This window comes from Coccidioides immitis (assembly GCF_000149335.2).
Source record: "Coccidioides immitis RS genomic scaffold supercont3.2, whole genome shotgun sequence".
NCBI lineage: Eukaryota > Fungi > Ascomycota > Eurotiomycetes > Onygenales > Onygenaceae > Coccidioides > Coccidioides immitis.
Window position 1 is genome coordinate 3,368,523 of NW_004504309.1, and position 14,050 is coordinate 3,382,572.

The following is a 14,050-nucleotide window of genomic DNA, read 5'->3' on the forward strand; positions in this document are numbered from 1 at the left end:
CTTCCTGCACAAATTGTAGCTGAAACCACTACTTATTCACGAACAATCTCCTCCAGCTCCTTGAATTTGGCTCCCATGCTGAAGACAATCACCAATGTAGGAAAGGGTCAGTGTGGCTCTGAACAAACCGTTACAATAGGGAGTCAAAGAGTGTGAAGCAATGATGGGCCGGTGCAACGTAGAGAGCCTGTAGTTGGCCGTAAGACAGCATAAAGGCCGTTGAGGTCAGCGCAACGATGCGATATTTCAGTGATGATGAGCTCGCCCGGTGCTCAGCAGGATAAACAGCTTTCCCTCATCTTTTCTTGTTCACTTTTCCACATACTTCTGCTGCTTCCGTTCATCCCTGGTTTGAGAGCGGACCATTCCACAGACCCATCATTGTGGTGCTTGGAGAGAAAAAAAAAAAAAAAAAAAAAAAAAAAAAATTCAAAACCAAATTCCAAGTTCAAGGTTTGTGGCTTCTCTGGTTCGCCCATTTTCTCGAAAACCCGAGCTCGCTGACTAGCGCTGAGAATGGGCATGACGGGACGGTGCGCGGGGAATCACAACTAGCGAATGGTACTTCGCTCGCCCAGATCTCCGCCCGTCAACTTCTTCTTCCCACCTTCTCCTCCCAACCCAGCACACACCGATCCGGGGCATGTGGTCCTTCGAAAAGTTGCTTGTAATGCCGTCTGACGCTGTTTGAGCCTTTTGACTGCTTGGTCTCTGCTTCAATTGCCTTGCCCTGCCCTGCCGTGATCCGCACCCTTCTCGCGCCCGTCTGCTCCTAGCTTGACCGCCGGGCGAAATCCTCTTGCCCTCTCCTCTCCCGCCTGGAAACCCCCCCCTTTTTTTTTCTTCTTTTTTTTCCTTTATTGCTTATCCTCTTCCATCTGCGTTCTTCTACACGAAGAAGTCCGTTCGCCCAGGTTCCTCTTTCGGATCGACTTTTCAGCCATGACGCCCCGTCGATCCTCTCGAGCTCGCGGCTCGCAAGCACCTCCCAGCGCAATCCATTCCAGCTCGTCCAGTTCCATAACCTCCCTTGGACGCATCGAAAGAAACACCCGCTCGAATAACAAATTGTCCTCTCCACGAAGATCATCCACCCACCTGTCACAGTCCGTCGACGACGCCGACGCACGCTCGAGACACGACCTCCCCCAGACCCGCCAGCGAAACCGCGGTCGCGACGATGAAGACACCCATCAACCCCCGCCCGCCAACGATGAGTACGACGAGGAAGATGGCGACGAGGAAGAGATAACAAGGTGTATTTGCGGCCAGCAAGACTATCCCGGCCTCCCACCATCCTCTCGCGAGACAATCGGTCGTAGTTCCCTAAAGGCTGGAGTCAAGGAAGAATCAAACCAGGATCCTTCTGCCGCTGCCTCCGAAATTCTCTCGGACGATGCTGGAAGCCTGTTCATACAGTGTGACTCTTGCAAAGTGTGGCAGCACGGTGGTTGCGTGGGGATCATGGAGGAAGCTCTTAGTCCCGACGAGTATTTCTGCGAAAAGTGCCGAAAAGACTTACACAGGGTAATTGTCAGTGGAAATGGGTAAGTTCTTCTTCAACTGTGAAGTTCTTTATTCAATCACTTTTGATCCTATTCACTTGCTTGCGTGCTCGCCATTGAGTCCGACAAACCCTTCTCATCGGCCTCAAGCTGGCCAATCTCTCCCCCAAGGCCTTTTTTTCCCTACCATTTTAAACCCTCTCCCCCTCAAGAGCCATCCAAATTGGTCCACTTGAGCTTGACTTCTTCCTCTTTTGTTTTATCTTGCGTTAAAATGTGGTCCACACGCTTACGACCTCGCAGTCAGAAGTCCTCTCAGTACCTTCCGGTCGCCGGGACCCCTTCCCCTATCTCATCGGCCTCCTCTACCCGCGACAACTCTAGGAGCGCGAGAGATAAGAAATCCAGAGACAATGCAGACGCACCCAAACGAAGATCTACTATGAACAGCCGTGAGGCCGCATACGAAGAAGAACTTTTGCGTCGAGCAATTGAGGAGAGCAAGGAGGAGAGCAAGTCCATCATCGAGGAGACGAACAATCGTAGAGGAAAAAGAACCAGAAGCGACAGTGAAATGTATCTTACTTCTCCCCTCCTCAACGCTGCTTTTATGGACCTAGACTAACTACCACCACCCTCACAGAACCAAACAAACTGCCAAAAGGCAGCGCACCAGCTCCCCTTCTCCTTCTTCCATTGTCTCGAAACAGTCCCAGTCCCAGTCCCAGCCAGTGTCCGAGGACGAGAAATCGCGAGCAGCTGTCAACGGCAACAAGAAAACAAGAGGTATCGTGACTCGAAATCAGCGAGAGAAGGAAGCTCCAGCTTCTGAAAAAGAGCCCGAGAAAGAAGCTGAAATAGCTGGCCGACGGAAAGGAAGATCCGAACGAAGAAAAGCTGATGGTATGTTAAAACACGCCCCCTCCCTCCCCGCCCCGGGGCCCGGCCGGTGACCCAACTAATTGATGTTTTGAATTCATAGATTCAGAGCCTGAAGCCAATTCACCAACCAAAAATACTGTCAACGGCTCAGTTCCGCCTCAGTCCGCCCCTGAGACCCCCGATATCCCTCCACCCACGCAGAAGCCATCCTCCCGTAAATCTGGCCGTCCTGCACGCAGAGGCCGCGTCGGTCGCAACCAGTATACTCGAGATCGCGATATTGCCAATGGAAATGGCACGGATAATCAGACAAACTCCCCGCGCCGTGGCCAATCCCGGGATGGAAACGGAGACTCTCCACCAGGAAACGGAGCGAACGGTGTTCACGTTAACGGCGGAGAGTCTGGAAAGCCTAGCAGACCACGATACATGAACCCAAACCGAACGACGATGAACGACATGCGAAGACGAGTTGCGGCGATTCTCGAGTTTATATCCCGTATGCAATTAGAGATGGCGGCCACAGAAGAGAACGCTACCCCTCACAATGCAGCGGGCGCCAATGGCTCTCAGGCGCCGGACAGTTCTACTGTGGTGGCGGCACTGGAGGGTGCTGTCGTGAACGGTAATATTCAGGCTCCATCAGTCGCCGGAAGTGCAGAGACAACACAAGAATCCGCGACGCCCAAACCAAAAGAATTCAAAGATCTATCGAGTGTGGAGATGATGGACGAGTTGACTCGCGGCCTTCTCAAATGGCAGCAGGAGTTCGGGAAATACGGCGAAAAATGAGCCGAAGTTGCCTGACAATTTTGCCGATGACATACATACTTTTAATACCTCCCCTTCGCAAACTACTTCTGTCTACGCATTCAGCCATCCATTGCATTTTCTCAATTGTCGGGATCTTTGGGTTGGGCTCGTATGACTTTGTTTCCATTTTTCTTTTCGCCTTTTTTTTTTTTCTTTTTCGATACCATGTACAATATACGGCTACGTCTCTCACACGGGCGACAACGGGGCGCCCTGGTTTTTCTCATTTTTAACTTTTTTGGCCCTCCCGGCGACGCGATTGCATCTACATAATCGGCCTAAATACATTTCTCACCTGCGGGAGTACATCCTTTCGACATATACCTTTCTGCATATCCGCTACGAACACCACTCATCAACGTACTACCTCGCATGATCAATAACGAAACGGAATGGACGCGCTCCCCCCCCCCAAAAAAAATTATCATGACCACCATAATCTTGCTCTTCAAAAATCAAGACAAACAGGGAACAATGGAGACACGGTGTTATTACTTCAGGAAGCAAGGGGAAAACAAAACACATACATAAGGGGAGAGGAGAGGGCGCTGAGGCATAATGGCATTATACACAGCAATGTCGAGTAATGAATCGGATTACGGCGTTTTCCATTCTCCCAGGCAATTAAACACCTTCGCATACCAACCGGCCCCGATATCTTTCTTCCTTCTCCCCTCCATTGCGATTAATTGCATTTTCTTTTTCCTTCTTGATTCGGTTTACATACTACATCTTTGTGTTATTTGTTGCTTTTTTCGTCTTGCCCATCTGCTCATAAATAACTTTGAAAAAGAAAAAAAATGGAAAAGAAAAGAAAAGAGAAAAGGGGGGTTTCGTTAAAGAAGCTGATGAAACAGCAAACATGAAAATCTCCCCCAGGTCTTTCCCGCCTTTTTGCTTTTGTTCTGGACTGCCGTCTACATAGTTTACTCATTATTATGCTGGGAGTGTTTATTCTTTTGGGAGAGGGAGACCATGTATCTACGTTGCTAACATCGGGAGGGGAATGGAGCTTTTTGAACGCAAAAATATCATGAACGGTGTAACTAGCTAATTTATCGGAATACCGAAGCATTTCATTTTACTTTGGGTCTAGCACATTTGTATTCTGTACTCCTTATTCGTCTTCTAAGTCATGGCTGACAGTAATGGTGGTGGTGATTTGATGCTGAAATGACGATATACTACGCACGAAGTACACATCGGAGGCCGGGAAATCGCGGTAGTTCAGGGCCAACACCAGCATTCTCCACATTACAACCGAAACCATTGGAGTACAAGTCAACGTCATTTGATTCCATCAGTCATCTTGAGAGTACATAATTAAAACCAAAAAGCTACCAATTTGATCCGTCACTCATATCCTTGCATTTCACCGGCGGCAAAGGCAACATAAGGAGAAGAGGAAATTACAAAACGTCGTCCTCCAAAGGAAAAGGCAAATTCTCCATTATTGACCCATTAAGCCCCTCTGCACCAGAAAATAGCGGCCATTTTTTATCCTGTCATCAAAAGAAAATTCGCAAAAATCGTAACTGGTGATCGAGATTAGTAAAGTGAAATCCATGGTTGAGATGTGGGGATAACCTTACCATTGTACAGCTGGTTTAAAGGCGGGATCCATGGATAACCTTGTAGTCAACGACAAGCTCACGACCACCATCATTGATGACGAGAGCACGAACGCTACCTCTGCCATCAGAGAAGGCGTCGCTGATGCGGTTCCAGAGGCCACCCTGGTCAATGACGCGGATGCCCTGCTTGATGTCGCCAGTCTCCGTCATTGCGGTGATGCGGCCGTCATCACGGAGATCAAGGATGCGGTAGGTCTTGTAGACGGGGCCGAGCATGCTCTGGACAACGACAGATGGAGATGGGTTGGAAATGAAGCTCGACTCCTCGTGGAGCTGGCCGGTGAACAGATCGACACCGAGATAACGATGCTGACCGGTCTGGGAGGAGACAGAGACGCGGATCACCTGGCATGGGCGGCCCTGAAGGATCAAGAGGTCGCCGATGCGGATGAAGTGGCAGGGAATAGTGATCGTGTCTGATGGGCGGCCGCCACGGGGCTGGACAACTCTGACAGACTCACGAACGCCTTCACGGACCCGGGATGGACCACGCTCATCAGCAACTTCATCCTTGTGATGGAAGGGATGGAGGATGCGGTCGGCAGCGCGCTCAACACCGCGACGGAAAGAGTGGTATTGGCCGTCGTCGTCGTAGTAACCCATCTTTGGCTTTGGTGCGTCGTAAACGGGGCGGCGGTCGGTGTTTACTTCGATGTGTGTGTCGTACCGGCTGGAGCTGGTGTCGTATTCGATTTCACGAACCTGAGTGCGAGGCTTGTATGTCTCGACTGATTCGTTCACGCGGTCGTAAGACACGTCAATATCACGAGTCTGGTTCGAGTATGGGCGGACAGTTTCGTACTGGACAGCGTAGTTTGGGTCGGTGCGTCGACGATATTCTTGTTCAGTTACGTCGAGTTGAGCTTGAAAGCCTTTTCTCTCGTGGGTGTTGCTGCTACTGCTGGTGCCGTAGTATCTGCCCGGTTGGTCAGGGGCTGTTTGTTCGGAAGGAAAAGCAGATAGAAGAGAAGGATAAAACAAGGGGGGGAAGAGCTATTACCTTTCACGAGCAAGTTCTACTTCAGGATATCTATCCGGGGGGGCAGGTCTCTCCTCGTAGACTTGAAAGTCGTCACGGGTGTGGGTGCGAACAGGACGATACTCGGACGACTCGACGTGGCGGGTGTCGACCTCTTCTCTGGCGTAAGCTCGGGGGTCACGGAGCGGGCCTTCGTATCGAGTATCTTCCCGTCCGACGTGCGAAGCGGTGCCTGCTAACTTGACCTCTCCCTCTACTCTCGTGTGAGTAGTCTCAGAGACAGCGTCACTCCGGTACGAGGACGGGAAGACACTGAAGGGGATGGGGACGCGGGCGTCAAAGTCCAGATTGACTGTCCTTTGGGCGTCCTTTCTCGAATGCCTTTCGAAGTGTTACAGGAATAACAACTCGAAAGGCGAGACAAGAAAAGACTCAAGTCTCTTGACCTTGGTCAGGCTGGAGGGAAAAAGAAAGAGAATTGGAAGTGTTGATTGACACTTCTACTTCTGCTTTCTCGATTGGATGGACGGGGAATTGGAAGTGATGGAAGATGAAATGGGATGAAAGGGCAATTGGAGCGGGCAGATGGATGAAGAAGAAGAAGAAGAGGAAGAGGAAGAAGAGAGCAGGCGGGCGGACGGGGAGGGCGGGTTATATCTGGCGGTGGCCGGGGTGGCTGGTGGTTGCTGGGCCAGTCACTCCTGCTGCTGCGCGGCCGCACCTGCCACCGCTGAACCCCCCCGGTCTGTCAACAGCCGCTTTGTTGATGCTTTTCCCTTTTGCGACAGCTCGGTAAACAACGCTAGACCGCTTCAGGCTAAGCCCTACGGATTCCAGCCCCATGCAGCCGGCCAATCGCCTCCTAGCGCCGTTTTTCACATGATCCTCGCTGCAGCCGCCGTTCAGCTGGAGAGTTTCTCGCTGGAATTTCTCTCTTCCCGTGGTGAAATGACACCCGCAGTCCACCTGTCAATTTCCCTCGTGCTGGCTGCTTCTTCCTGCGCATGTCGTTCTGGCCTCTCAATTCCCCGTCTTCTCCTCCCGCCGTGCTGTGTCGCCGTTCAACCGCTGATATTTGCCAGAAATCAAGTTTGGTGCCTGGTGGGGCCCTGAGTAGCCTCCGTGGACTCCGCTAATTGGGCTGGCTTCGTCGCAACCCAGGCGATTTCTCCCACCACAGGCGATCCGAGCACGCAAGCCATTCCCAATCACTTTGTTGGGAATCTCTGAGAGGTGAGCATCACAGGAGGCCAGGCTCCTCTATTTCTGGCTATTTTGTCCGTACGAAGCTCGGAGTCGTGAGTGACTTCACATATGGACGTCCATTCATAGTACTGTGGCGAGGGGGGGTGCGCGGCGGAAACACGAGCAAGCACCATGGAACCTCAGCCAGCCAGCGTGTTTCCCCATGTCTCAAAGTCAGATTCCTTGTCAATTAATAACCTCGGGAAAGAAAGAGCCTTTGACATTGCTCTCGCCATCTGAGACCGCCGTCAACCTGCGTTGCCGTGTCAACCGTGTCGAACTCTTCTGCAAAAACAAGACACGAAACCCCACCTTGAGAGCGGATCTCCAGAAACACTCGCTCTCTCTCTTTATGAATTCCCCCACCTGCTCCATTTTCCAAACGGTGGTCAACCCGTTTCTGTCTCAACCGGCAATCGCTCTGGAGAACCTAGGCATCCGTGTTCGGAACTGCTTCCTTGCCGTCATATGTGACGGTCATCCTGGGCTTCTTCCAAGGAATCTGGCATTGACGAACTGCTGGGATCAAAATAAGCTCACTCTGCTTAGATCGAGAGCACCCTGGTGCTGGGTAACTTGACGGAACTCAATTCCTGCGAACGCTTCATGCGTTGGCAATAATCCATAGGGCTTCACTGCAGAAGTCCTACAGCCAATTATTAACAGGTAACTGTATACTCAATACACTATGCATCTCGCGGTGGTTTGTTATTGTAGAGGGTCACTTCTCCCTTCGTCAGCCAGTATAGACTGAGAGAGAGCGGTCTGATATGCCCAGCGTTTGGATTCCATGGTGCTGTTGGAAGTTTACTAAGTAGTACAGAGTACGGAGTACAGATCAACTTCTAACCTAAACTCAGCATGCAATCAGATCAGTCATCGTGATGTCTTCCCCCACAAGTACTCTGTCAGCGGCACAAATATGTTGCGGCACAAATATGTTGCGGCACAAATATGTTGCGTCACATTTGACACCACCATGGTGCTGGTTGCACAGCGATCGGAAGCGTTTTCCAGAACTATTACATAAAACGGGAACAATTAATATGATCCCAAGGGACGGTGCAGAGCGAATACCCGTCCAATTCTATGCGTTGAAGTTCCACGACGTAGGGGTATCCGACTGGAACGATTTGACTAAGAACCTGATGCAACCAGAGACGGTCCATCATGAGAGAGACACTGCAAGTGATGTCAATCGAAAGGTTTCGGGAGGCGGGAAGGTTCCAGGATATAAGCTCTCAGTAACCAACTTAACAACAGGATCAGGTCTCAGCTGCCAAACGCTCAGGGCTTTTGAGGCTTGATACCAGCCATACCAGAGCAATGCTTGATGGAATTAGTAATTACGTATGTCAAAAGAGTAGACTTATTCGCATCCATGAGCTTGGGATATCGCAGGAAAGCAAGTCTTCCAGCCTCCAGGAAGGATTTGAATCTCTTCGCAGCTCGGATGTGGTCTAGATCATAGCCAATGATGTCCAAGTTGGCCACCAGCAGTGGCGACTGTTGCTCAGCTTCGTCAAACGGCTTTCGGGTCATCTCCAAAGACGTTGAATTTCGAACCTTCAGCTTATGAAATCGGTCTTTTCCTTAAGTTAGTTATTGACTCTCTACCCTTTACTCCGTACTCCGTACACAGTTACAGTTTAGCTCCAGACTCGTTACTGGGGCCTTGTGCAATAAGTGAGGCGTCGTTTCTACCTGAGACGGACTTGGCTGCGTCAGCGATCGTTTCATCCCATCATCAAGCTGGTGCATACAAGGGCAGCTCAAAAATTCTTTCTTTGACAGCTTTTCCCAAGACACACACCCGCATGGCAGGATATTCTAAGCAATGATATTTTCGTGATGTTCAGGCGCAAACGGAGTGTCTCTCACGGGGTAAGCTGCCTTTCTTTATCAGTCTGCTATCAGCTGTGCGATAATAATCGAGGTCGTGAGCTGTCAAACCATCCCCCCCACAACCCTCCCCCCAGAGTTAAAAAGTAAATGACTGATCTGGAATTCCCTTTCTGCCAGCCTATAAATCCCAACCCGTCGCCCTCTGCACAGTCAGCGGCCGTCCAAGCATTTCGCGCATCCCAAGCCGCACACGCAAATGCAAAATTGTCCTCGTCGGCGGCCGCAGCAGCTCTACGAAAGCACACTCCGACTCCGACATCGGTCGAAGATGTCCAGACGAGGCGCATGTTACAAAGAAAGCAATCCGTTTCGTCGATTGGAACTTCCAAGGAAAGTATCCAGCGCGGACAGGATGTGACTGTGCGTAGGGCGAAAAGTATGAGCTCCATGAGCAAGAGGACGTTCAGGGATAGTTCCCCTGGGCTAAATTCTCCGGTAGGCGTTGGGCATACAGAGCATAAAGATGAGATTGATCCTGTACCTCCTCTGCCACGGGTTTACGCAACAGCTACTGCCCCCACGCATCGACGGGCCATTAGCGGCGGAAATACCGGCCGGCGTGCGATTTCTCCGCAGACACAGCTGGTTGGAACACAAGCAACCAGTGGGAACGATCCGGGTCAGCCAACGCAGGGAAATACTGCCGGACCTTCTCTTGGATTGCAGAGGAGGAGCAGTAGGAGCTCCATTAACTTCTCCTATCCCATCAATGCCCGCCCAAACTCGCCACGGCAACCGTCAATTACAAGCGTTCTTGCGGATACTCCCTCGATACGTACTTTGTCTCCTGCAGGATCGCTCAACACGAACTTTTCGCCCCATGTATACGCTCCCCAAAAGGAAACAAAGGCTGATTCGATAGGGCAAACGAGCCAGGTCGACTGGGAATATTCAACTGGCGCTGGCCATCAGTCAATACACGCGGATGGCTCCAATGCAAAATACCAGATGGAAAAGAATGTGCGGTCCCCAGAAGAAAATAAGGGACAACAATATGATCCCGATTCGCTTGACTCTCATACACTCGCCTCTGGTCACATCCCGCCTGATTTTCTGAGAAGACATCCATCTCCGATCCCTGAGACCCACGAGATAGGGGAGGGAACTAGAGACGGTGGGTTAATGCCAGAGAAACAGGAGCCTGGCTATATTTCTCTGCTTAGGGAAGAAGCGCGAAAAGAGATAAATGCTCTGGAAAACAAAAGATACATACGGAAGCGAAGAGCCTCTCCTTCTACCGTGTCTGATTCATCGTTACACCTTCCAGAGAGACAAACACAACCAGGAGCCAAGGATTGGACTCGGCCGTCAGCGAAGCGCCTTCAGGCCGAAAGGCCCTCGTCTCTTAGTCCATCCAGGTCGACAAGATTCTCAGAGCATTTGGAGATTGCCTTTCCGGGAGATCATCTTCATGAACCTCCACCGCGGTCAAAATCTCCCGTCAAGTCGGCCTTGAAAACCACCGCGCCAACCCACACTGTCCCGTCTGATCCCTCGGATACGCATAATTTGAAGATAGCAGACGTTCTTAGTGAATCCGAGGGGACATCCGTCCTTTCTGACGAAGGGTCGAGGCTGAGCTGGAAGAGAAGACCTGCAAAAGTGACTTTTGAAGATGAAGCTGAAATCCTGGGCGCCACGGCTAGTCCCCCTACCTCTCTTGATTCAATTGTTCCCTCGAGTCCACAGTCGAAGTGGAACGACAGTCTTCGTAGCAGGTGTAGCCATACCGATGACCTTGATGACGTAATGAAACCACGGCCAGCCCTTCCATCATTCGGGAGTATACGAGGTCGAAGGAGGACTGTTGAGGACGATAAATCGTTTACTATCCGACCGGAGAATGGCAGACCGCTGTTAGCAGATTCGGTGTTTGCCGATTCATTTTCAGGTGACTTTGCCATTGGTGAAGTCTTGGAATCTCACTCGCGGCAGACATGCCAGACAAGCCGGGCCGTGCCGTGGCCATCAGAAGTCACTTCACTTGACGGATCAGGATTTGACTCTCCCTCTGAGAGTGAATCATCGAGTGACGAAGCTGACCCTAGTGAGTTCATTTTGCCTGGGCAGGATATCTCGGGCTTGCGACACTTTCGGGGAAATGAATTGGACCAGCCAGACAAAAATTCAATCGCCTGTGTAGGAGAGTACAAGAAAACCGACGTCGTCGTCCCGATAATTGCAATTCAGCCTGCTACTCCAATGTTCGAAGAATATCCAAACGCTAGGCCTGAAAGGAACGGGATCCCACGTTCTTTCCCAGGCATCTCAAATTTAAAAAACAGCTTGGATATAAGCAAGAGTGAACGAAAACTTTTGAACCGACAGAAAATGAGCGAGATTAATGCTGCTAACGAGCCGATCGATACGGATTCTGAGTCCGGAGATAGCGTTTACAGCGATGCTGCAGAGAATCTTGATGACCTAGAAGGCGATGGTTTTGGCTCTATAAATGCGATTGTCTCCGGTCCTACGTCTCAGGGTCGTATCCTCCATGCATCTAGCCCGGCAGACCCTCCCATTTCCTCTGTGGGAGGCGATAAAGATGTTCCTCAGCCCAATGTGGAGATATACTCTACCGAGATTCAGCATCAGTCCCCACCCATTGCTAGCCCCCGAAAGGAAGCAGTCTCCGCTAGAACCGTCTATGATAAGGACAATTTGCGTGAGGAGCAGCCAGTCTCGAAACCTGTCCGTCAACGTTCCTTAAAACAAGCTAAAATGAACGGCGCACCTCGGTTCGGCGGTATCAGCTCGGAGAAGCCAGTTCAGGAGTCAGCCCCCCAGGAACCTAGAAGAAACACAACCGAGTCTCAAAGTCCAGCCTCCGCCACTACTCTAGATACCAGACGGCGGAATTTTAGGAATTCGGCGTTAAGTAGCCCTATTCAAAACAATCCTATATACTCGGACAGTGTGAACAAATCCAAAGCTGTGGGCCAGCAGCCTAGGAGAGCCCAAACTGTATCGTATGGCAGCCTTGCACGGCAGTCTCCTCAACGAAATCCATCAAATGGCAGCGATTCATCGAGCAGTTTCAAGCGAGAAAGACGGTCACCAGCAGGTACTAGAACTTACACCTTACGGCGGACAATGAGAAGTGGCGCTGGACATTCGAAGGCAGATGATCTCGAAAAAAGTAATCACGCAGCTGCCTCATCTTCTATTTCTCATCAGCACCACCCGTTTTCCTCTGGGGATAGCCATCCAATTCTACGAGGGACGCTACGTGGCTCCAGCTCTGTATCACACTTGAAATCGCAGTCGACTTCGTTTTCTGGGTTTAGAAGCCTAAGGTCGAAACACCCATCAGGCTTCAAATCTCGATTTGCTGATTCTAGTGATGAAGAGCTTGACGTGCAAAAGTTCACTCCAGTCCGCGGAATTCCACGGAGAAGGGGCGCGATCGATGGAGACTCAACCGATCTCGAGGATAGCTCTGATAGTGATGCTCCGCGAAACGTCGTCAGAAGATTGCGCTCTAAGCGGCCTACTTCTAAGAGGGGTGCTGCCCCGGTGCTTGCAGTTGCCGCAGGAGACACTCTATCAAACCACAAGCCAAGCGCTACAACCTTGTTGCATGATCAACAATTCCCCACATACCAGGAAAAGCCGAAAAGGGGTGTTCTCAGCCGGATGAGTCTATCGAGACGACATGCCCACGGCGAAACCAAGATCCGGAAATCGGAGATTGAGAGTGCTGCTAGAAGGGATACTCCACTGGAGAGAACTCAGCCTGAGCTTGACCGGGTGCGCGATGCCAAACTCTACATGGGTGGATATGCTTATGTGCCGGGAACTGTTACCAACATTAGCGGTCCTTCTACTCCCGTCCCCAAGAGTAAATGGTCTCGCCTTTCTCCTCGATCTGCGAAACAAACAAACAAGCTCACCCGCCAATCGGGTAATTCCAAAGTTATTTCATGGCCGTTACCTGCTCCAGGCGAGACTCCTCCTCATATACCCCGATTATCATCGAATGCTAGCGATAATGGACGAGGGCCCGGTCTCAACTCCGTTGCTCATAGCAGCGAAAACCCTCATCGACCACATACTTCCGACGGCTTGAATCGGAGTAAATCTCAGATAATTCCGCGTGATACCTCGAGTGACGTGGATTCTACCTGGACATCGCGATTTCTGCACAACCGGCACAATCGCAGAGGCACTGAGAGCGCACTGAACCCGCAAGCTGGCGGGGGTTCATCGGGGGGAGCCACGATGGCCACCGAGGGCAAGAAGAAGAGTAGATTCCCAAGACTACGGAAAGCGTTTGGATTATCATGACTCTCAATCCTGCCTTTTAAGTTATGTACGATCTATATGCCTTAATGTTGCCCCCATCCCTTTCGGATTATGTGTGGTACGGTGCCCCATTTTAACGCCATGTTATGATACTATACATAATATTAATGATTAATTTCACATGGTTGATGTCTCTTATTCTGTATAGCTGCTGCGCTTTATTTCTGGTTTATTTCTAGCTACCTTCAATACTCGCTTAGAACGGATGTGCTTAAAGGGGACTGGATATACCCATACATCTGTTACGCTTTTTGCCCTTCCAGTTTTCTACCTCCCATGAGGAGGGCAAAGCAATTCTGCCCACTGAATGCTAAATATAATGCAGAATAATCAGTTAAGGATATGAAACTACGTATGAGAAATCATTGTGAAGCTCATGATTGCGGCCTGTGGCCGTTGATGGCAATATCATCCAATGGCATGGTCATTTAATATAAATTCATTCTTTTCACCGCTAACTTGCCAATTTCGACTGTCTACGCAGTAGAAAGTCCATGATTCTCGTTATAGCCAAATCGACCAGTTGAATTAATAGCGAGTACCCTGTATTCAGTCTTTGAATACTCGTACAAATGCCTCATGATTGGTAAACAACACCGCCGATATCACGAAAGGGCAATGCAATAATTCGAAATATCACCTCAGTTAACATCTCTCTGTCGCGACCGACCGCCTGGATAACAAGGGGTAAGTTAGCCTTGTGTCATGAGACAGTTCCTCGGTCTCTCGTCTCGGTGTCTCAGGATTGAGAGTGAAGATGTTCCTGACAGTCGGAGCCTTGG

General features: G+C 50.5%; 4 protein-coding genes across 4 annotated transcripts; 2 read left to right on the top strand and 2 right to left on the bottom strand.

Moving 5' to 3' along the window:
• Positions 1–623: 623 nt before the first annotated feature.
• CIMG_06737 (transcriptional regulator) lies at positions 624–3,179 on the top strand (the record flags this gene model as incomplete). Its single annotated transcript, XM_001242840.2, has 4 exons — positions 624–1,547; positions 1,809–2,081; positions 2,149–2,408; positions 2,488–3,179. Exons 1-4 carry the CDS (start codon positions 943–945, stop codon positions 3,177–3,179), a joined length of 1,830 nt encoding a protein of 609 aa, XP_001242841.1. The 5' UTR covers positions 624–942.
• Positions 3,180–4,475: 1,296 nt separating this feature from the next.
• Positions 4,476–7,947, bottom strand: CIMG_06738 (woronin body major protein). The gene is made up of 3 exons (XM_001242841.2): positions 6,535–7,947; positions 5,835–6,194; positions 4,476–5,750 (listed from the first exon to the last, which is right to left on the bottom strand). Exons 1-3 carry the CDS (start codon positions 6,654–6,656, stop codon positions 4,808–4,810), a joined length of 1,425 nt encoding a protein of 474 aa, XP_001242842.2. The 5' UTR covers positions 6,657–7,947; the 3' UTR covers positions 4,476–4,807.
• A 398-nt stretch (positions 7,948–8,345) lies between these two features.
• CIMG_06739 (uncharacterized protein) lies at positions 8,346–8,600 on the bottom strand (the record flags this gene model as incomplete). The annotated part of the gene is made up of 2 exons (XM_001242842.2): positions 8,346–8,387; positions 8,409–8,600. The coding sequence occupies 2 exons, from the start codon at positions 8,598–8,600 to the stop codon at positions 8,346–8,348; spliced, it is 234 nt and encodes a 77-aa protein (XP_001242843.2).
• Positions 8,601–9,050: 450 nt separating this feature from the next.
• CIMG_06740 (uncharacterized protein) lies at positions 9,051–13,647 on the top strand (the record flags this gene model as incomplete). Its single annotated transcript, XM_001242843.2, has 1 exon — positions 9,051–13,647. One exon carries the CDS (start codon positions 9,051–9,053, stop codon positions 13,248–13,250), a length of 4,200 nt encoding a protein of 1,399 aa, XP_001242844.2. The 3' UTR covers positions 13,251–13,647.
• Positions 13,648–14,050: the final 403 nt, after the last annotated feature.